A 22778-nucleotide genomic window follows, 5' to 3' on the forward strand; every position below is an offset into this window, starting at 1 on the left:
TGACAACCGTATTTGTTTAAGTTCTTTCCTAGGTTTATTGTTTTTCCTTAAACACAATGCAGGTTTGACTCCTTGTCATTTGCTCTGTCGTTGAATTCTTAATGATCCGCCAAACAGTTAGTTTTAGTGGCCATGTGTCTACACTTAGCAGTCTATTGTTTCACCTCAGGTTGTTCAAATTTTTGGATTGCAATTGTAGTTGGAACAAAAACCAGCTTGCACAGGGGTCCCTAAGGACCGACGCTGAATACCCCCGACTTACTATAAAGAGTGCTTTTCTCTTCCGCATTGAATGCACAACACAAAAGCCAGCTTTTAACTAAAACTTTCACTGACAGATACACAACTTTGACACATTTATTAGGAAGGCCCGGATAAGTAATCTTTAGTGTTTGTTTTTGACGGCTTCGTGGTTGTCTTATCATGTACCATCCCCGAGGTTTTTATGGTTTTTTATCTCTTCTCTCCTGTCAGCTTGTCAGAAATTGTCAGAAAGTATGTTAAACATTTTTTTTGTTACGCTGGGAAAAAAGGAACAAATCTGTCAAGGAGAGAGATGGCAGCTCTAACCTTTGTGGAGAAAAGCCCGGGCTGCCATCAAAACAAGGCGTCCATTTTGATAGGAACTGAAACTTGCATTCAAGTATGCATTGAATACTCATCAGCATACTGTCTGATGAGAGTTTTTTGTGACATCACAGAAACAGATGGCATGGCTTTTTTTATTTCAAGGCGTCTGCATTAAGCTGGCGATCGCCGAGTCTATTAAGCGTTCATTGCTGCATTTGACTTATGCAGTGCCACTTTGCTTGAACTTTGCTGTGTAAAGCCTGCACAACACTGCCGTAGGGTGCATGGGATGCGTGCGTTCAGAAACTCAGGGCATTCGGAGCGCGGCTGTTCAGAAAGTCAGAGCACTACGCTCTGTGAGGGCTCGTCGTGTGCAGAGGGAGCCACGCCGGTTCATCCGTCTGATCGTCCCGATGTAGAAAATGGCCCGAAGATTTCAACATTTGCAAACAGAGTTTTGTGCACGCTTCAGACATAGCGCTCTGAAATACGAAATAAGCTAATTTTAGATTGTCTACAAAAGCACCCATAGTAACAATATATTATTTCTTTAAAAATTTTATGTGAAATACTCACCTTGTAAAGAGATCAGGTCCTGCTTGAAAAAATCTCTGTTTATAGTCTATGATAAGTGATGAATGTATGACATGGTGACTGGGGAATTGTTATGACTGATTATGACTGTGGGTGACATTAGCTCAGGAGGTACAGTAAGAGTAGTCGTGTAACAGTCGGAGGGTTGCCGGTTCAAACCCCCGCAAGTGTCAAAGTGTCCCTGAGCAAGACACCTAACCCTTAATTGTTCTCGATGAGCTGCCTGGTGCCTTGCATGGCAGCCAGTCAGTGCTGGTGTGTGTCTCTGTGTATGTGTGTGTATATGTGTGTGTATGTGTGTGAATTGGTAAATGAGAGGAATCAATTTGTGCGTCTGTGTGTCTCCCAAATGATGTGTGTTTAATTCTATTTTATGCATGTACTGTACGTGCATGTGTATGTCTTGAATTACATTTTATTCTGTTTTCTCTTCTCTGTGGACCCCAAGAAGAACAGCTGCTACATCCATAGCAGCTAATGCAGATGATCCACACAAGGGAAAAAGTCAATCATGACATGTGGCCTATCCTTACCTGCCCTGAAGTCACAATGATGAAATTCAAGCTCTGCTTGCGGTGCTGATCAATGCACTTAAACAAGATGGAGCACATCATCTATTATTCCCAAAATGCCCCGAACCACCCATGAATGGATTGAACTGTGGTCAGGGTCAGTGTGTGTGTGTGTGTGTGTGTGTGTGTGCGTGTGTGTGTTTGTGTGTCTACAGTCTGAGAAAGAATGAAAATGGGCCACATTCACGGATAGAATTAATGAAGGACATGGTGGCCTTAGGATAGTGGAATATAAAGTAAATGCGTTTTGCATTCATGCACAAAACACAGTATCTCTGTGATTTACATATGAGTGAAATTTCAGAGCAATGCCTCTCTCATCAGTCATGCTTATTCATACTCGCTTATATAGACTAAATTATTTATACTCGTTTATTTTTGAGGAGTGCTACCACTCGGGCTTAACTTTAAAGAGCCCACTAGAAATAATATGCCCTTAAGCATCATTGATAAAGTGAAATGAAAACACCAGTTCACTTGCTGCCATACAAATTGCCGGTTTTTCTGTTTATAAGTTTGGATGAAGCAAGTGCATGTGACACATTACAAGAGGACTGCGGCCATTTCTTGATCTGTGCGAAATCCAGACAAGCTTAAAACAAGGGAAAGCCTACACGCTTTTTAATGGTGGCCTGTAGCATTTTATTGATCTTTCACTTTCCCTCTCTAACCGAACGGGGAAATAAATGAACACTTTAACAAAAACAAGTGTCCGACTGTCAGAGAAGCACGAGTACATGAATCATAACAGAGATAAAATAATCTCTAATGCAGCAAAATGCCAAGCCATGTTCAGGAAACCCACCTTGCAATATCATGAAACAATTTAAGTAGGAGCAAATGTACAAATTCCATAAATATCAGCAGTGTGCCATTTTTTAGGGGTAGTGTCAGCTTCAGTAGACATTTTATGACAATTCTTTACATGACACATGACCCTGTACCTCAGACTAAAGTCTGGAATCAAGACAGGATTCAGTAGTATTGGGACAACCAGTAAAATGCGTGTAAACATTAAACATAAAGAAATTAAGATGTTAAGGGAGGCAAGTAAAGCTAAAAGCAATCCATCCGTTTTTAAAACCTTATGTGCCAAAAGACGAGCAGAAGTCCTGTGCCCCTGCTGATGCCACGTTTGTTTGAGAGGGAGATGGGACTGGGGCAGGACTTGGGCTTAAGGCCGGCGGCCATTTTGTCATCTTCGACCAGTCCATGCATAGCTGCTGTCTCAGTTCAGACAAGCACCCACGCTGCCACCCGCAAAAGTGAGTTCAGGGCACATGGCCAAACGACCAATGAACGGGTGACAGTTGAAGACGCACTGTGATTGGTCGGCTCCCGGGTGAGTGACATCGATGCCATTTGCCTTGTCGATGGAATGGGGGTGGCTGCTTCTCTGGATTGGATGCCGTAATTGTCATATCACACCATGCAGACATTAAAAAAGAACAACAAAAAAAACCCTAAAATGAAAAAATTAAAATACAAACAACAACCCCTAACCCCCCACCAACCCCCCCAAAAAATCAAACATATCGGCCATTTTGAGATGCTCTTCCCACTGCCTGGGTCTTCTGCCTGTCATTATTATATCATTTCAACACTAAAATTAATAAATATTGCCTTCTTGTACTAATCTGTGCTTATTTAATTTTTTTTACATTTATTTGTACATCACGGTCATTGCGTTGTAAGTGTTTGTTCTGTTTTTAGTTGACAGTTATGATGGGGGATTCTTCTGAAAGTACTCTACGGTCCCTGAAGTGGAGCGGCATCACCGTTCAATTCTGCCAGGCCTGTCCAATGGCTGTCCAGTGTCCCCCAAGGCCCAGCCAATAGAAAGTACCTGCGAGGACCAGAAAGACAACAGTGTAATCAGTAACTGTTAAAGCTCATCCTTGCTGAAAAAAATGTCTTGAAACAGCTGGGAGCTGGTTGACCAGTTCAGACCATCTCCATACCCGACATGGTTTGACCAGTTCAAGCTATGTTTTTAAACAGCTGGTAGCAGGTAATTTCAAGCAGGTCATAGCTGGATTTTACAGCAGGGATAAACCAGACATTTGTATAGAAACACACGCAGCTGTGCACGACAGTAATTCCATTTGCCTGGAATATTGCTTGTCCAGCCAAGCAAATGTTATATCATTATAATATTATCATACATCAAAACAGGGGTGCCTGTAGGAAAAATGGAATGTGTGTGAGGTGGAATTGAGTGCCGTTTGGAGACAAAAACATCTCGCTACCCAATGTGAAGCACCATTAGGAATTATTCTAATCATTTCCAGGGAGCATTCCTCGCTCTGATTCTAGGAGACAGGGCAGAGATGCGTGCCACAGCTCAGTTCTCCGGCTTTATTTCAGAGGAAAAACACAATTTTCTGCTCACAGATAGTGCTGTCTGTCAAACGCTATCATTAGCGAAGGACACACCGATGCATTCTGATGGCAGACCTGCTAGTGTTCTCTCTCCACATCGTTGGCCTGATCCGTATTACGCCGCATATTTACCCGTGTTAGAGGCGGCCTCAGATCTCCACGTTGGGGTCGGTGAATCCTTTCTTTCCCTCGTTGACGAGGACAGGTTTTTCTGTCCTGGTGTGCCATACGAGAATCTGCAGAAGATCAAATTTAATACAGAGTTACAAAACAACCATACAAAAGCCTGAGGAAGAACACAAGGGTCAAGAGCTCAGATCTAATACAGAATTCTTTAAAAGGTACTGTCAATTAAGTAGAATAGATTGGTGCTTCAACAGCAAGGAAGATTTTGGCAACACTTCAATTAAAGTCTAGACCATAAACCCAATATTACATTGTCATAAGCATGGCATTACACCTGTCATAACTGGTCATGACAACACAATTAAGCTCGCAATGAATGTCATTAGACATAAGGTATACGTTCGTTATTTTTAAGTCTGCTTAGTCAAATCGTCTGAGTACAGTGTGATGTTATGACAATCACATGAAGCTTGTTATGGACTGAAATACATGGTTATGGCTGATAACAGCAGGGGTTATGTCACGGTTATGGCAGTGTTACTCTATGCAGGATTAAAGGTGTATAGCTCAACTAAAGTGACAACCTAATACAAAAAAATCATCCTTATCTGCAAATGCTTATTTGTGCGATGGTCTAATCTGCATAATGAAGGAGGAGTGCATGGGTTCTCTGAGCTGGTGAGCTCTGAACACCTTTAATTAACAGGATGAGGCTGATGATTCAATGGCTAATGATGACTTCCTCAGAGTCAAGTGTTTAACACTGAGAGGAAATGAAATGTCAGCTGTGTTCACTGCGTGTGCTCCCACGTTCCTCGTTCTCCAGCTTTTACCTCTTTCAAAAGGGCCGCACAATTCAGGTTGTAATCGTTGTAAATACACTTTAATTGTGCAGTATTCAGAGGGCACAAATAGCTTTTTTGGTGCTATTATTCTTGTGCCTTTTCCCCAGCATGCAATCACCGACACACCCCCAACCCCCGACGGTCGGTTGCCCCCGCTTATGCCTTGTTTCGGGCCACCAAAATTCTGGAGCCTGCTCTGGTCAAAAGGAATAACAGCAACAGGGTTGATGAGAATGCCTGACCAAATCCGTGCACTCAGTCCCAATACACAACAAACATTACCTCCCCTACAACAATATTCAGCTGCATTATCGCAAATAATAACAAATGGGCGGTGCATTTTCTCCCCCCGCCTGTATCGTAACCTCAGTGTGTTCATTTATATGTTAATGCAGGTGTGAAATTGATATGGCGACGTTCCACAATGTTTAATTTGTCTTTACGCTGACAACGGAGACGCTACGCTACGCTAACCTTGGACAGTAGCTTCTGAAAGTGGGCGGAGCGTTTCTTCGGGCGTCGGGAGAGCGAAAAAGGCCCAGGAGGAATTGTGCAGAGGAGCAAAGTGGCTTCTAGTGCTGAGAGAGGCTTCTTCTCCAAACACAACAGGGGAAATAGCAGGCAATGCTGTCTTTCACTTAAATAAACTTAAATAGCTTCAAAACAACCAAAGAACCTAGCAACACCGGGCTAGGTGGATCATAGGTGGGCAGTGTAGGCCTTGATCCACATGATGATTGTGCCTTGTTTTTTTCTGCATGAAAGGAAATATTCTTGCCAGTGAGCCCTTTTAGTGAAAGGACATTGCCTGAATATTTCTTTTAAAGGTATTTTGGGGCTCACTAAGAACTGTTTTTTTGAGTTCATGAAGTATATCTGTTCATTTCGAGTATCAATTTTCCTACCCTCCAAACACAGGGCTATTGCGAGTTTCCCGGAAACCCTTGTTATTGATTCTCGGTAATAGAGTGATTTGATGTAGCTGCCTGGGAACACATATGGTAAAATGTTATTTGAACCCAAAAAGAGCTCATCTAGTGGAAAGGAAAGGTACACTTTCAGAGTAGAATGCACTCTTATTGTCGTTCATTTCAGTCTGCGGCGCCTCCCGGGCTACTGAGGCAGCTTAAGCTTCATCGGAGACCAGCGGGACCTGCCATGAATTTAGACCCTCATCGCCCCCCTCCCCATGAATAATGCAAGGGCACGTCTGATGCTCCGGACGCCCACCCCCTGTCTTCTCCCACGGTGCAGAGGAGAGTAATAGTCAGAGATGGAGTTGAAGAGGGGGGATTATGAAGATGAGAGCAGTCGGAGAGCTGACTCCACTCCTGCTGAGAATACCCCGCAAGCTCTGCAAACCCTCCATCGCTACCCCTCCCCCACTAACCCTCCAGCACTAACCCTCCACTGCTAACCCTTCAGCACTAACCCTCCACCGCGACCCAACCCCCGCTACCCCTCCCCCACTAACCCTCCACCGCTAACCCTCCACTGCTAACCCTTCAGCACTAACCCTCCACCGCTACCCAACCCCCGCTACCCCTCCCCCACTAACCCTCCAGCGCTAACCCTCCACTGCTAACACTTCAGCACTAACCCTCCACCGCTACCCTCCACTGCTAACCCTCCAGCGCTAACCAGCTTATCCACAAGTTAATGTTTTACAACAGGGCTGAAATGAGGGTTGAAATGAGAGCCTACAGGACGGTAGATCTCCAGGAGCGGGGTTGGGCTGCCCTATTTTACTGTATAATAATATGTTCACAGGAATCGGCACAGAGGTGTCCCCTGAAATACAAGCTGCCCCTCTGCTGAAAAAACTAAAAAACTAAAAAAACTGCTCAAGCTATGTTTTGAAACAATACTAGCTTGCCTATGCTGGTTGACAAGCTCATACCCAGCTAGACCAGCTTCATGACCAGCTTGGCCATGCTGGTTGACCAGCTCATACCCAGGTAGACCAGCTCAAACTTTATAGCTGGATTCAGCAGCGGGGCTCACCTTAGTGCAATTGGCCGCTTTGGGCTCCAGGTCGTTGAGGGTGACCAGTTCTCTCAGCAGGCTGCTCTCCTGGTAGCCGCCCTTGACGCCGCGCAGCTTGAAGTAGGCCTGCGGCTTGAAGAGGATGAGGCGGAGGTTGACGGCGAAGCCCGCCATGTCGATGGCGAAGGGCCGGTGGGGGTCGAACACCGTCTTCCAGCCGTACACCTTGCCGGCGGCGTTGACCTTGGGCGACTCGTACCGGAGACCCCCCACGAAGGCCACTGGCCACACAGACACCTTCCGGGTCAGTCGCATCTAAACAGGAAGCCAGAGGGTCAGTCCTACAGCATTAAATTAGGAAAAAAAAATAAAAATTAGGAATAATCCACCAGGGGTGAGTTAAAGGGATTTAACGCACAACGTTGGGGAGAAGAACCCGCCTGGCACTCTGAAGAAGGCGATAAAGCCCTTAACATGCACCTCGGAGGTCACTGAGCCTCTGAGACGGACTGGGTCACCAGTGGACAATAAAGCACTCCTCCTAATCGCACGTTAATAAAAATGAACATTTCTCAACGCATTTTCAATCTGTAAAATGCGGTGAAGAGCCAAGATTCTCATGGAGCCCATGGTCACACTAACACATTAAGTAAAATAAAGCTAGCCAGTCCTTTATGCATTCAAATAAGGGTGCGGTTTACCATAAATCTACCAATGCAATGCAAAGCACTGGTTTGGTCCCTAACTTTGAAGAAGAAAGGATCACTGAGAGTCAGACACCTAGTAATTAGCACACTGAGTGGCAAACGGCTAATCATGCCAGTGACATAACAACTTAGCTTGTTCAAAATTAAAATTGCTGCACACTCAAGCAAAAATGGAACTTTAGTTTATTAGGAAATGCAGGTTGATTTCTGACCTAAATGCTGGGCCTATCTTATCTAAGGTAAAAAGCACACTGGGCTTTTTACCTTAGATAATATTAGCCATGTTAATATGTGTGGAGAATTTTCATTTGGATGGGAAAATACAACTCTTGAAATGTTACTTCACATGGATGATGACTCTGAATTCAACTTGCACCAATCATTTACTTGACATTGGGAGAGGTTTCTGCAAGAACACTCTCACCTGGCCCTTTTTACACTTGAAAGTATATTTTAGATTTAAGGTGCCCTGTTTCGGCTGATTTAACTTCAATGCGCTCCTGATGTCAGCTGATAAATTTGTAGCGAGGAATACAGTGATATATGAGCAGGTTTATGTTGTTAATAGTGAAATAAAAGGCGGCTACTGCAGTCTAGCTTTTTGTTTTGCCATAAAATAAGTAAATGCAGAATATAACAAGCAACATAAATTAAACACAAAATAAAACCCTCCGAGCTTGACAAGTGTGCATAGTCTATAAATATAGTTTATTCTGTGATTTACATCAATCTCATTTTAAAAGCACCAAAAGCAGCCACTTAAGAGAAAGTCTTTTATGGTGTTATTTTGGCCTATCTATACTTAACTGTGTGGAAATCAGTGGTGATTTTTTGTGCACATTTTATACACAGACCTACAATGTAAGAGGTCTGGTTTGTCAGAGAAAGTGCGAAAAGAACTTGAAAGGCATGCACACATGCATAGACACATACGCACACACATATTCTACCAACCTTCCTAGAACCATTCACCCTCAACAATAAAGGTATGTACAGTGCCTTGAAAGGTACAAATGCTTGTCGCTTATCGGTACATGAAATGGTAACCCTAGCCAGCGATATATTATTAATTTGTACCTTTTTTGCTCGGAAAATGGATTCATTGGTACCCAAAGACAACATTCTTGAAGAACAGAAATGTACCTCCACTGTCACATTATTTCTGAGAGTGCATGAGGTCCTTCTTCAAGTAAGCTCGCTGAGCATAGCAGGCAGCTGCACTGAAAACCAGAGGTGCCCCTCTGAGGGTGTTAACTCAAACCTGCAGTCTCTGACCTGCACTGTTATATACGTACTTTTCACCGTTTTCACCATTCACAGAGAAAAGATGGACTAAGAGAGAAACAGAGAAAGAGTGAGAGAAAGTCAGAGATACAGGAAGAGAGAGCAACAGAGAGAGAGCGCGCGATATGACAGTATGTGTTTGTTGATGTTGTATGCATGTATAATGTTGCAAGCTTACGATAATGCATTTATATGAGTGAACAGCTTCTTTTTGTTATCATTGTTGTTCTGTGTAACTTTTGCTTTGGTGACACAGTGTGTATTGCGTGTGTAGCTCCTTGAAATTGAAAATTAAGACAATGAGGGAGAGAGAGAGAGATAGGGAGATAGAGACAGACAGAGAGAGAGAGATAGAGAGAAATAGGGAGAGAGAAATAGATAGAAAGAGGGAGAGAGATTGAGAGAGAAACAGAGAGAAAGACAATGAATCAGAGAGAGAGATAGAGAAACAGAGAAAGACAGAGAATCAGAGAGAGAGATAGGAAGAGAGAGAAATACAGAGAGAAAGAGGGAGAGAGAGACAGAGAGAGATAGAGAGAGAAATAGAGACAGGGACCGAGAGATAGAGAGAGAAACAGATAGAGACAGAGAGAGAGAAACAGAAAGAAACAGAGGGAGAGACAGAGACAGAGAGAGAGAGAGAGACAGCGAGGTGAGACCCGTGTAATGAACCTTGAGCAGAAGGGAACAGGGGAGAAGCGAGGATAACAACAGGACCTGGAACATAAATACAGAGCCCCCGTAAATAAGCCTCTCCGTTTCCAAAAGAGGCAGCATAAGCACTTTTAAAAAAAAACAGCGGATGAATAATGAATGCGCCCTTCCCTCCGTGATGCATGGTTTCTTTACAGTGAGGAATACATATTTTATGGGTCATTTTAATTTCACGGAATTCGCAGGGGGGGCCGGCAGACGTGTACGGCTGTCAGCGCTGGCTGCTGGGAAGACGAATGGGGGCGGGGGGCCGCTCTGTTTTCGCGGATAATAGTCCTTGGGCCTTTACTGGGGGAACAGCCCCGCCACCGAGCCGGTTATTCCGTCTGCGCGGAGTCCTCTGTCCCCGCTGCTCCCGCCGGGGTGATGCATGGCGGCCATTTTGCCGTGGGGGGGGGGGGGGGGGGGGGGCTCAATCGACATTGGGCCGAGCTGGAGAGGGGACAGGATTTATTTACGCAATTAGCTGGGAGACTTCCAGAACATTAGATGTCTGGGAAAGTGAAAGAGTGAAAGAGACAGTCGGTACATTTGTATGTGTGAGAGAGAGAGAGATACAGGGATAGATAGAGGTACAGAGAGAAAGTATGTGTGTGTGTGTGTGCGCGTGTGACAGAGAGATGCAGAGATAGAATAGGAGAGATAAGGAGATAGGGAAATAGATAGAGAGATACAGAGAGAAAGTGTGTGAAAGAGAGATACAGAGACAGAGAGGGAGAGATACAGAGTGAGAGAGATACAGAAACAGAGAGGGAGAGATACAGAGTGAGAGAGATACAGAAACAGAGAGGGAGAGATACAGAGTGAGAGAGATACAGAGACAGAGAGGGAGAGATACAGAGTGAGAGAGATACAGAGACAGAGAGGGAGAGATACAGAGTGAGAGAGATACAGAGACAGAGAGGGAGAGATACAGAGTGAGAGAGATACAGAGATAATGAGAGTAAGAGAGAGAGAGCAAGAGAGAGACAGAGACAGAGAGGGAGAGATACAGAGTGAGAGAGATACAGAGATAATGAGAGTAAGAGAGAGAGAGCAAGAGAGAGACAGACATACAGAGACAGAGAGAAATTGGGGATCTGCCCCAAATGTCAAATAATGTCCCTGTTGTTCACTGTAAGTGTTGTGAAATGAGGACTGAATTGGGATCCAGATTTAGTGTTCCTTCCAGAAGGCAATTACAGAGAGACACACCGCGGAGGCAGCAGGCCCAGGTGTGCTCTTGACCTTTCCGTGTCGCGTGTGCGGAGGGGTGGGGATTGGAGACGCCGCAAATTGGGCGTAAGCAATCTCCGATGAGGCACTGAGTCACTCTAATTTGTTACTCACCAAACCCCATTGACGACACTGCAATTTTGTTAGAGCAAGCCAAGCAATTAGTCTAACTTTGTGAACGGGGATCCATACATCAGGAGAACCAGATGGCTTCTAGATGATTCCACGGTCACCTGCCTGGCCCGGCGCACTTTAATTATCGCCCCAGCTGAGCGACTCGTACGTCCCAGCTTCATAAATTACACTCGAGAAAAAAACAAAACACAACAGAAGAACAAAGAAGAGAAAAAGAAAAAAGGGTGAGATTTAGAAAACCGCGCTCGGTTTCCACGCTTAGACGCGTATTCTCATGCGACCTGGCTTCTCGAGCGCCACCGTCCCCCGGGGAATTGAGGAGCTGAGCGCGAGGCAGGATTGGTGGGGGATATAAACGACCGCATCGCCCGGAACGGCGGTAAAGCGGTCGAAAGGGGCTGATAGTCTTAACGACCCCGGTCATCACTCACCGCGGAGACGAGACAGCCGCGCCTCCTGTGGTTGATCCTCTACCCCGTTAAAAAGCTGAGGGGATTGAGGGAAGGTTTTGGGGTGGGGTTTGCGTGTTCTGCCGCCGACACCGCCAGCGGTGTCGTCAATATGACGGATAGCAGTGTTTAAGAGGGGCCTTTAAAAGTAGCAGGTTGTGAATAAATTGTAAATTGTCAACTGTAATGCTCTCGAATCGCCTCTAATACTGGTTATGAAGTCACTCATTCAAGCTGAATTTAGGTAGTGCCGAACAGCGATGGTTGGCTATGTGTGATCTGTGTTTAATGGTCGTCTGCATTGAGATATCTGCTGGTGAAGCATGTGTTCAATAGATTTATAATGAAATAATATGCTAGCATCACAATGCTTGACATCTCTTCACTCCCCCTGCCCACTGTCTGGCTGCCATTCAAACAACTGACACAATGTCCCTTTTCAATCTGAAGGCAGCGACTATGGCCCAGTTATATGTTAGTCTAATACGACAGTGTTTTCCCAGCCAAAAATGTGACATTTCGCTACATTATGGGAGTCAAAAGTGAACGGCTGGAGCAAATACTGCACACACACACTCATGACATTTATGAATATTTTCCATTTCCAAGGAGAGAAGTCTATCTCAGCCAAGCCATTCTGCTTGCACCTAGATAATTGTAGGTCGTTCTGGATGATGAGGTCTGCTAAATGCAGACCTGCACATAAAAATGTGAATACTAACTGCAGTTGGAATGGTACCTTATTCATAAAATTCAACTGCCCCTCCCTCTCTACCTCAGGTAATGTGTGGTGAGCATTCTGGCACAAAATGGCTGCGGTTGCATCACCCAGATGGGTGCTGCACATTGGTGGTGGTTGAGGCAAGTTACCCTTATCACTGTAAAGTATTTTGAGTGCAAGAAAAGTGCTATATAAATGCTACTAAGTGGTAAAATGGTAAATGGTTGGCCTTTATATATAGTGCCTTTATCCAAAGCGCTGTACAATTGATGCTTCTCTTTCACCCATTCATACACACACTCACGCCGATTGGCTACCATGCAAGGCACCAACCAGCTCGTCAGGAGCATTTGGGGGTTAGGTGTCTTGCTCAGGGACACTTCGACGCACCCAGGGCGGGATCGAACCGGCAACCCTCCGACCCTTACCGCCTGAGCCAATGTCTCACCTCCTCAAACAGCTCCAGGCTGTAGGTGTTGTCGTCGTCGGCGAAGTAGACGATGCCCGGCTGGGTGCCGTTGGCGCTGAAGGTCTCGCGGAGCCAGCGCAGGGCCAGGTTCCTCTGCATGGTGCCGCGCGGGATGCGCGGGTCGCGGGCGTCGCCCCTCAGCTTGTAGTTGCGCGGCGTCTCCACGTTCAGGTGGGTGTAGTTCAGGCCCGTCTCGCGCAGCAGCTGCGTCACCAGCGGGGTCTGCCTCTGCGAGTCCTCCACCAGGATCCAGTGCAGGTTGGCCACGTGCAGGAAGGTGTTGGCCAGCCGGGTGAGCTCGGCCTTCTGCACCGGCCGGCTGTAGGTGGGCGTGATGACGTGGATGGTGGGGAGAACGTCGGACCAGGGCGGGGGCCGGGTGTACACATACTCGGTCCGAACCACCTCCACTATGTCTTTGTCGGGAGAGCAGTACTCCTTGGAGTCCGAACCCTGGCCTGTGTCTCTCCTGGTGGTCCCCCGGTCATCTAAGAGGCCGTGGAGGGCAGTAGACACATTAGCGGTGGAGGGCAGTAGACACATTAGCGGTGGAGGGCAGTAGACACATTAGCGGTGGAAGGCAGTAGACACATTAGCGGTGGAAGGCAGTAGACACATTAGCGGTGGAAGGCAGTAGACACCTTAGCCTGAATCACTGAATTACTGTCATATGACATGACATGGGGGGGGGGGGGGGGGGGATTCATCCACCTGCTATGGCATTTTGACATAATTCTTGAGAAACAAAATTTAAACAATAATGTACATGATATGCCATTAATTAATACATCAATCAATGTACACTTACATGAATTAAGACTGAAATTATTTTTTAATGAGTTAATATTTCTATTATGTATTAGTTACATGAATATGTATACATTGAACATGTATACATTCGCAAAAACCATCAACTGATAAACGTGTAATTAGTGAACCATTTACAAATACATTTACAAATGTTTTCATTCCAATATGAATAGTTAACATTATGGTGGGTAGCTAACAAGTTAACATTAATTAATGATGTTCAAATACAGATAAACAAAACTGCACAGATTAACTTCTAAGTAGTTACTTAACTACAGTAGTCCATACCGATTCATGTATGTAGCAAAGTGTTACCCTTATTTTTCAACAAAATATGATTTAATGGTAATTATGAAAAGTAATTAGTGCTTTAAATCACTGCTCAAAGTTCAAGACAATATTCCATGGTGTAAGATTACACCATGAGCAGATTACGGAGCAGATTACGCTCCGTCCACCGACCCACAGGGTGAAGTACCTGCAAGCTGGTGCTGATGGACTGCAATCGTCCCCGGAATGATAAAGAGCTCTTTTATGAGGTAGCATGCTACACAAAGGTAAAAAGCAGGTACTGTCAGTAGAACAATATCTCGACAAGAGCTCAGCATGCATTCAAGCAGCAGTGCAGACTTGGGTTTACATAGCCTTAAAATTCAACCTTAACCAGTTCAATTCAATTCAGTTTTATTTGTTTAGCGAGTGTCACAACAACGTTTTACAGAGTAGCAAAAAAGGAAATTATTGATTTGGGCTACACCCCCAAAACACCCTCCAAATGGGAGCAAGCATACCTCAAATCCTGTTCCAAAACGTTGTATAGAATTGGGAGGAAACATCATTCAACACAGAAAACATAGCAAAACGTAACGGACATTCCCCAGGCCTGAACCCCTAAATTGGGAGCACAAGATGTACCAGTTGGGGAAAAAAACCAATGGGAAGAAAGTTTTGGAAGAAATATAGAGGGGATGCCCTTGCTTCGCTGGCTGGCAAGGTGTAAATTAAAGTGTAAAATAGTCCAATAAGATTGGTCGCCCATGAACAGCAGGGGGATAGGTTGAATCGAGCGACCAATTGGAGTAATCACTGAATTGGAAGTGAAGTTCATTTTCTGCTGAATGTATTCCAGGCTAACGGTGGCCTTCATCCCACTGTTATTACCGAGTAATTCCGCACTAAAAGCACTGTCTTCTCTGCATAAATCAAGACAGTCACCTTTGGCAATATTCTTAGCAACTTCTGCCAGAGAAGGCCTTTTCTCCTTTGCAAAAAAAGAAGCACAATAACCTGCACTAATATGCTCTGAGCTACAACGCTGCACTATGGGGAATAGGGCCAGAAGGAACAATCTTTATATTCTGGGCCGATCTTCATTCACAAAGTGGCTTGGCTGGATTATCTGACAGCTCGAGATTTGTTTGCCGAGTCACCAAGTTCATTTGTTTTTTTAATATAAGGCCGTCACCTTGCAAATACCAGGGAAGCTTGCTGTCAGTCTGAGGACATCACATTAAATCCCCCCGCCTAGGGCTTCAAACAAAGCCCCCCCGTATCACGTGGTGGGGGGGGGGGGGGACTATTACACCAGACACTGCTGAAAGTCACCAGGAATAAATGGCATCTCCTTTTGACTTGAGCGTCAGTGTTTATCTATTTATTTATTTTATGCTAATGCTGCATTCTGGGGGGAGGAGAGGCAACTCATCTCAGTAGATCTGAAGCACTTTTCATTAAATCATAATTGTAAATGAGTTTAATGCCTTAAATTGCTGTGTGTGAGTGTTTGTGTGTGTATGTGTGAGTGTGTGTGTGTGTGTGTGTGTGTGTGTGTCTGCATGGGACAAAGGCATATTTCTTGATTTGACTCTGTACATCCACAATTTTATATTGGTAATCAAATATTACCAATATTTGTAACAAATTGTCTTATTCAATATATCTGATTCAATATAATACAATATGCCATTGGATAACTATAATAACAGCACATGCACAAATAGGTTTTAATATGAATATTATGGATGCATGATGATATCACGATTGGCATCATCCAATAATAGTTTAAAATTAATTTATTGTTATTGGCCCGAGTAATTAAATTCACAAACAAATTGTGCGATTGTCTCACCCCTGAATAATCAGAAACATTATGGTGCCGTGAAATTAGTATGCATGCATAAAAGGTACTGTAATTTCTACATGGTGAAACAAAAACCTTTAGAATATGCACCTTAACCACAAGGGAATTGTTTGATTACAAATCTACATTTGTGGAGTACAGAGCCAAATCAAGAATAAATAGAGTATAGAAACCATGTCATGTTACACTCTACACTCACGAACAAAGCTGCACAGTCTTGTGGTCTCTTCTTAAACAAAGTCAGCAAGATTCAATATTTTGTTATACAAATAAAAATACAAATTGTATTTTTTTCCGTCCTAGGTTGATGTCTGTGCTTGTCTACAGTACTCCCGTTCATTTGGAAACTGAGTTTGCATTTGCTATAATGTACAGTAAAACAGGGGAGTATCAGCATGAGCCTAATTGATAGTATCAATAATTGAACCCCACCTATATCCCATCCCTACTACATTCATGTGTCCTACAACCAACTCTAACCCTTCCCTCTTTTCAATAGCTTATGAACCAGCAAGAAGAATTAATCAGTCTTTTAGCCAAAAGGCAACTCAATACTTTGACCTAAATATTAATTAAATCCGTATGCTTGGAAGTATTCAGGCTTACAACCCACAGATCAAGTAGAGTATGTATGAGTTATTGTGTGAACTACTATCAATAACTGATCCCCATCTATAATGTATCCCATCCCCCATACTGTATTTATGGGTTCTATAACCAACTCTAACCCTTCCCTCTTTTCTATAGCTTATGAACCACAAAGAATAATTAGTCCTTGTGCAAATCAAGTCTACTCAATATATTGACCTAAATATGTCAGAATTAAATCCTTACAAGCGATACATTCAGATATGTTCTTGAATGTATTTATGGTTATAGCCAACAGCTCACATACAGCAGGTATGGGTTGTTGTGTGAACTACACGCTCACATACTACTATGGTGAAAAGTCAACCAGGAGATACAGTTAAAGAAATGATTGAAATGTATACTGTATTTATGAGTCCTACTACCACCTGTAACCATGCCCTATTTTCTACAGCTTATGAACCAGAGAAAATAAGTCAACTCAGTGAAAAGTCTACGGTGAAAAGGCAACCAGAAGATATGGTTAAAGGAATGAAGCAGAAATGCCCCGGCCCTTACCCTTGCGGATGGCCAGCAGAGGAGCGATCGCACTTTGATGCCAGACGGTGATGAGCAGGGTCCACGGTAACACGATCAACACGATGGCAAGGACGTCTCTTCTCTTCAGCATCTCCAGAGTCAGGCTCAGTCTTCGTCATTACCTGCGGGAGTGTCGGGCAGATGTGAACATCGGCACCTGGACAGGCTCAGTAGATAACTGCCCATCGCTACCGATGGAAGTAAGATAGACGGTCCAAAGTACAGACTGCAGAGTGGAGATACTGTCATGACTCGTGACCCGTGAGGGTGTAGACCAGGGGCGGTTTCAACCTTTCCCCCTGGGACCCCCACAACCCGGCTAAAAGACACACTGGGGGTGATCATGACTGAAAGGGGGGGATTGCGAACGAGAGGGGGGGTGTGGGGATATTGCGATTGGGAATGGGGGGGTGTGCATACATGGTTGGGAATGTGCATTCAGACTGGGAGAGAGGAATGTTATCTTGGGCCAGTGAAGGACAGATTCTGGAGGGGAGATTGAACCAGGTAATAGGAGGTTTCCATTGAAACCGTTCTTCAGTACAGTACAGAAGCTGTTCTTCAGCACAGTACAGAACTGTGGTAAACCTCATTATGAACAATAAGGGTGTAATAGAAAGCTAGTAAGTCTTGCCCGAAAGGATATAGAAGTAAATATATTAACGCATGAAGGTATTTAAGATGAATTTGCCAATAATTATATTACATGACTGTAGGAGAGCTATTGCGCTATGAAATGGTAATGAACATCACTACCAAACAACAGCTAGTTGGGCACAGTACAGAAACACTACAGGCATTGAACGCAATTCAATGTTTAGTTTAGTATCGTATTCTTGCTTATGTGAGAGATAATAAACGGACAGAATGACCCGCGCATATATTCTCCAGCGACCCACCGGCTGCCAACTGAAAGCGACGTCCTTTAACGGCGGTGACGCCGCCACGCCGCCCGTCTCGTGAATGCAGATCAGCGGCAGTTTTTAACCGTTCCCCGAGTCCCGCTGGAAGCTGGCGAGGGAGCAATTAAAGCTTCCGTACAGTACTACTCCAGCAGAGCCGCTCCTGTAATTACACTCAATTCAGCTGGAGAGGTTTTCATTGCGTCTGCAGGACGCAGGTCCTGTCACATTAGTCATTTATTCATTTATTTATTTACTTATTTTAATTTGGGCCCAGGCCGTGTTGCCATGATACAGCCGGAAGTACAGTCGTGCCTTCTGAAAGCAAAACATTAATTTCCCTTCCGCACAGAAATCAAAAAGATTTTCAGAGACATCTTAAGTAAGGGCTGCGGTGGAGAGGGGGACTGGAGGGGGTGCGTTCTGAAATGGTATATTTGCGGTGAAAAAGATTTTGGTGATTAGAAAGACAATGCTTTCATATGCTGCCAATCAGTTTGTGCCGTTTCTTTCTTTTTCTCCCCCACACACTGTAGATGTGACATCTAAGCTCCTGTTTTGTCCCTCTTTCATCATTTTGCACCTTAACTGCCCTTTCGTCCGCGGATATCTCCGCGTCTCCTGATTGGGTACGGAGCCATCTGTGTGTATCACAGGTCTTCGACACCCAAAGCCAGAGAGATATGCCGCTGGAGATTCGACGGTCGCGTGCCCTACTTTCCTTGTTTTTGCTAGCGACTGGGCTCTCTGTTTCTCTTTCCTTCCCCTGGAAGAAAGGCTTTTTCACTTCCTCTCCCTTCATACGCGCATTAGCGCTCCTTTTGTGTCGGTTTAAAAAGCAATCGAACAAAATCACAAAAGGGACAGTGTGGTGTCGGCCCCGAAGGCTGGGGGCTTGAAAGCCCCTGCTGGATGGGAGCCCGGCTGTCTTAACGGGCCGATGAGCTGGCGTCTCGCGAAGGAGCCGCGACCTTTGTTTGGGTTTTGTTTGAGAGCGTACGCATACAGTACTGGACCAGGCCTTTCTCTGCGGCCACTGCTGCTACGGTCACGCTGCCAGCCCTCTCCCGCTCTCCTATCTCTGTTTGCTTTTATGATTGCACCGCACGCTGTGAGGTGTCTTGTGCTGCTAGATACTGGACCTCCATGTTCTTTTGAAACAATAATCAATGCTATAGAAGTGGGGCAGCCTGTAGCCTAGTGGCTAAGGTACACGCCACATTGCTCCTGGGGGGATTGTGCCCTGCTTAGTCTAATGTAAGTCGCTTTGGATAAAAGTGTCAGATAAGTAACTGTAGTGTACTGTCATCTGTTTTGGTGCGTCAAGCCTCAGTCAATGTTCAATCCATCCATTATCCAACCCACTCACTCCTGGAGCCCATCCCAGCATGCATTGGGCGAGATGCAGGAACACATATTGGACAGATCCCCAATCCAAGGCAAAACACCCACATATGCACGGAATCATCAGGGACATTGTATCCAATTAAGCGAACATGCCCTTATTCGCTCTCTACCTAACCGTCATATTCTCTGAACTCTTCGACCTAACTGAAAATAGAGCTATGCAGTCCATATTTCAGGTCTGCTTCTGAGCTTGAACAATGGTGAAAACGATTTAATTCGGATTATACGGGCAGTGCTATTTTTTCAGCGTCTACTCTATTGTGCAAACCTGGCAACTTCATTGTCCCCCGGGTAGCTTACAGCTCTGTATCCAGCGCTGAGAGAAGAAGTCTGTCTTGTCTTATAAAGCCTTATAAAATGTTCAGACGCCGTCAGAGTTAGCTGTTACCCCCGAGGGGGAAACGAGAGCCGCTTTATTTCTTTAAGCAGACGCGGAACACAACCTTTCGCTTTTTCACTGGATCAAATCCCTAGATACACACAGTCACAACGCAATGTTATTCAAGAGAGATTTGGATTCATATTTCTGCTGCACAAATATGTGGCAAAAACCAAAATGAATAATAAAAATAACATTACAAATAACACAATATACACTCAGAGAGCACTTTACTAGGTATTTATTAGACTTATTAAGTCTCCTGCTGCTGTGGCCTATCCACATAGAGGTTTGACAAGTTGTGTGTTCAGAGATGCTCTTCTGCATACCACTGTTGTAATGTGTGGTTATTTGTGTTACTGTCACCTTCCTGTCAGCTTTGACCAATCCAGCCCTTCTCCTCACACCTCTCTCAATAACGACATGTTTCTGCCCGCAGAACTCGAGACTGGTGTGCATGAAAATCACAGGAGATCAGCAGTTTCTGAGATAGTCAAACCACCCTGTCTGGCACCAACAATCATTTTATTCAAATTTCATCTTTTATTAATTTAGTTGCTGAGTCACTGAGTGTAGCTTCCAATAGATGCCAAGAGTCTATCATTTCTATCAAGTTATTTAAGTATTTCCATAATAAGGAGCTACACTGAGAACTTGCTGAAATATGAACACAGTTCATACACTTTGTAACAGTGAGTATGATGATTTTGTTCAGATCGTTTTTTTTAAAGACTGTAATACAAAAATGTAACACATGACACTTAATAAGCACATAACACCAGCATATAGCTTAGTGGCTAGGGTCCATGACTGGGACCCGGAAGGTTGGTGGTTCAAGCCCCAGTGTGGCCACAATAAGATCCGAAACCACTGCTGGGCCCTTGAGCAAGGCCCTTACCCCCACATTGCCCCGAGGGGGGGGGGGGGGGGGTTTGGTCCCTGCTTGGTCCCTGCTTATCAACTGCAAGTCACTTTGGATAAAAGCATCAGCTAAATAACTGTAATGTAATGCAACGTAATGTCATAAAACCATAGGAATGTATCAGGCCCAGAGCAGACGGCACACCATCCAGCTCGTCCCGGCTGGAGAACGCCCCCAAGGGTCTCCACCGTCCTGAGAGGTATCAGGAATTTAGGAGAACTGGAACATGGCTACAAATGACAGTGCTACTATATATATATGTGTATATCTGAGCATGTGCCACAGGGTCTGCAGTGGCAGAGCTAACGTTGACCTTTAGCCGTGCTGCGTTGCATGTGAAAAGCTCTGGAGATGGCCTGGCCTCATTATTCAGAGCAGTGGGCTGTAAGAGCTACTGCTCAGGGAGCAAGTGAATAGGTTTTTTTCTGGTGGGGAGGGGGGGGGGGGGGAGAGAGGAGGCCACTTGCCAGTATTTCTGCTCTTTGAACAGGAAAATGGAAGAAACCCACTTAGAATATGCTGGGCTTAGCTAAACAGCGATTGTGGTGCAGGGGTGGTAAAGTGGGTCAAGATTTTACATAACTGACGCAATTTCCACGCTACGGTTTTTAAGAGCGACTATAAACGTAAGTGGCAATACTTCTCACAGATCATAATCATCATTGACCAGTATGCTTATAATTTTACTGCTGGAAAATGCCTTGGTCACTTGAAATAAATGATATTTCTTACACTCTCAAAAATGATGTGTTGTTATCCAACACACTTTTTGTGTTACTAGTTTTGCGTTACTGTACCTTCAATAGACATTATGTCAAAGTTACTACTTTTGTTCTACATACATTATACACAATTTATGTGTTACAAACGGAAACGTTTTAAGACAGACAGGTTTGAAAGTAACACAAATATGTTGTCCTTAACTAGTAATGGAGGCGTGTTAAAAAAATGACATGCTATGTGTTGTTTTTAACAAACCAAATATTTATGTTGTGCTGTATAAAAACAGTTTTTAGATATCAATATAATCATTAATCAGATGTATCAGATAGCCCCTAATTCATATCTTTGTTGTACTGTTAACAATTGAAAGGGTCTTTCAGTGCACTTATCCCTGGTGATGGGTACGCACTTTGACGTACGTCACTCTGGATAAGAGCGTCTACCAAATGCCAATAACGTACTGTAATGTTTTGAGAGCGTATTGTAACGGTCAAGAAATGAGGTATGTCTCTTTAAGAGTTGATGTTTGGGTTGCGTGTGTGCGTAAGCAACGTCACTGCCCCGCGCTTGGCGCAAAATTCGGAGAGCTGAGAGTTCGCTTACCGACAAAGAGGACAGCTATTACACATTCTATATTTCTCTTTTATTGTTATGATTTCTAACGGTGATGTTTTGACGTGTGCACACTATTCGTATATGTAAATGTAGAATAGAAGCCGTGAGACCCGGCTCGTAATGGTCGATGTGGGGCTATAGTAAATAAATGCATTGTGAATACCCAGTATTTGCTCCCCCACTCTGCTTGAGCTCCGCCATTACGGTACCAGACAGAAGAAGCATGCATTACAGTATGCATGACGGTGGCACCCATACTCACCTACGACTGTAAGGTGCTCATGGCCACACCCAGGATCGCAGCAGAGACTGCGCGCTGCTTTCAGGAGACTCTCAGCTGACCATGACCCGAGGAGTGCACAACTCCTCCGTCCAAGCGCCTGAAAGACAGGAGGAGAGAGCTCTGTCTGTGCCTTGGTGATCCAACGACCTCTGAATATTAATCTCCTGTGTTATTGAGCCGGACCCGCAGGGTATTTAAGGACATGCTTGTGAGTCCTTATTCCCAAAATATGCATCTTTAGCCCTCTGACCAATTCACTTAGCTTAGCCTCTCATTACATACTACTACTGCTACAACTACTACTGATACTACTAGTATTACAACTACTGCTGCTGCTGCTACTGTTAATACTACAATTACTGCTGCTGCTACTACTACTGCTGCTACTACTACTACAACTACTGCTGCTGCTACTGTTACTACTACTGCTAATACTGTTGCATCTGCTGCTGCTACTGCTACTGCTACTACTGCTGCTGCTGCTACTACTACAACTACTGCTGCTGCTACTGTTACTACTACTGCTAATACTGTTGCATCTGCTGCTGCTGCTACGATTACCAATACTACTTCTTACTACCACAGCAACTAATAACAATACATTGTATTCATAATATGCCAATGATGATTTTTACCACCACTGCACCACAATCATCTTAAA

At 44.4% G+C, this 22778-nt stretch overlaps 1 protein-coding gene across 2 annotated transcripts in view; it reads right to left on the reverse strand.

The window, feature by feature from the left end:
* Nucleotides 1-2354: 2354 nt before the first annotated feature.
* Nucleotides 2355-22778, reverse strand: part of b3gat1b (beta-1,3-glucuronyltransferase 1 (glucuronosyltransferase P) b) — an 81698-nt gene continuing 61274 nt past the window's right edge. For both annotated transcript variants that reach the window (XM_061247342.1, XM_061247341.1), the window contains 6 exons: nucleotides 22097-22214; nucleotides 16866-17008; nucleotides 12749-13257; nucleotides 7094-7390; nucleotides 4251-4354; nucleotides 2355-3582 (listed from right to left, as the gene is read on the reverse strand). In XM_061247342.1, the coding sequence (XP_061103326.1) occupies nucleotides 4268-4354; nucleotides 7094-7390; nucleotides 12749-13257; nucleotides 16866-16977 (1005 nt within the window). In that variant the 5' untranslated portion in view covers nucleotides 16978-17008; nucleotides 22097-22214 and the 3' untranslated portion in view covers nucleotides 2355-3582; nucleotides 4251-4267. The remainder of the gene's footprint in view (nucleotides 3583-4250; nucleotides 4355-7093; nucleotides 7391-12748; nucleotides 13258-16865; nucleotides 17009-22096; nucleotides 22215-22778) is intronic.

The sequence above is a fragment of the Conger conger genome, chromosome 7, assembly GCF_963514075.1.
Source record: "Conger conger chromosome 7, fConCon1.1, whole genome shotgun sequence".
Classification (NCBI taxonomy): Eukaryota; Metazoa; Chordata; class Actinopteri; order Anguilliformes; family Congridae; genus Conger; species Conger conger.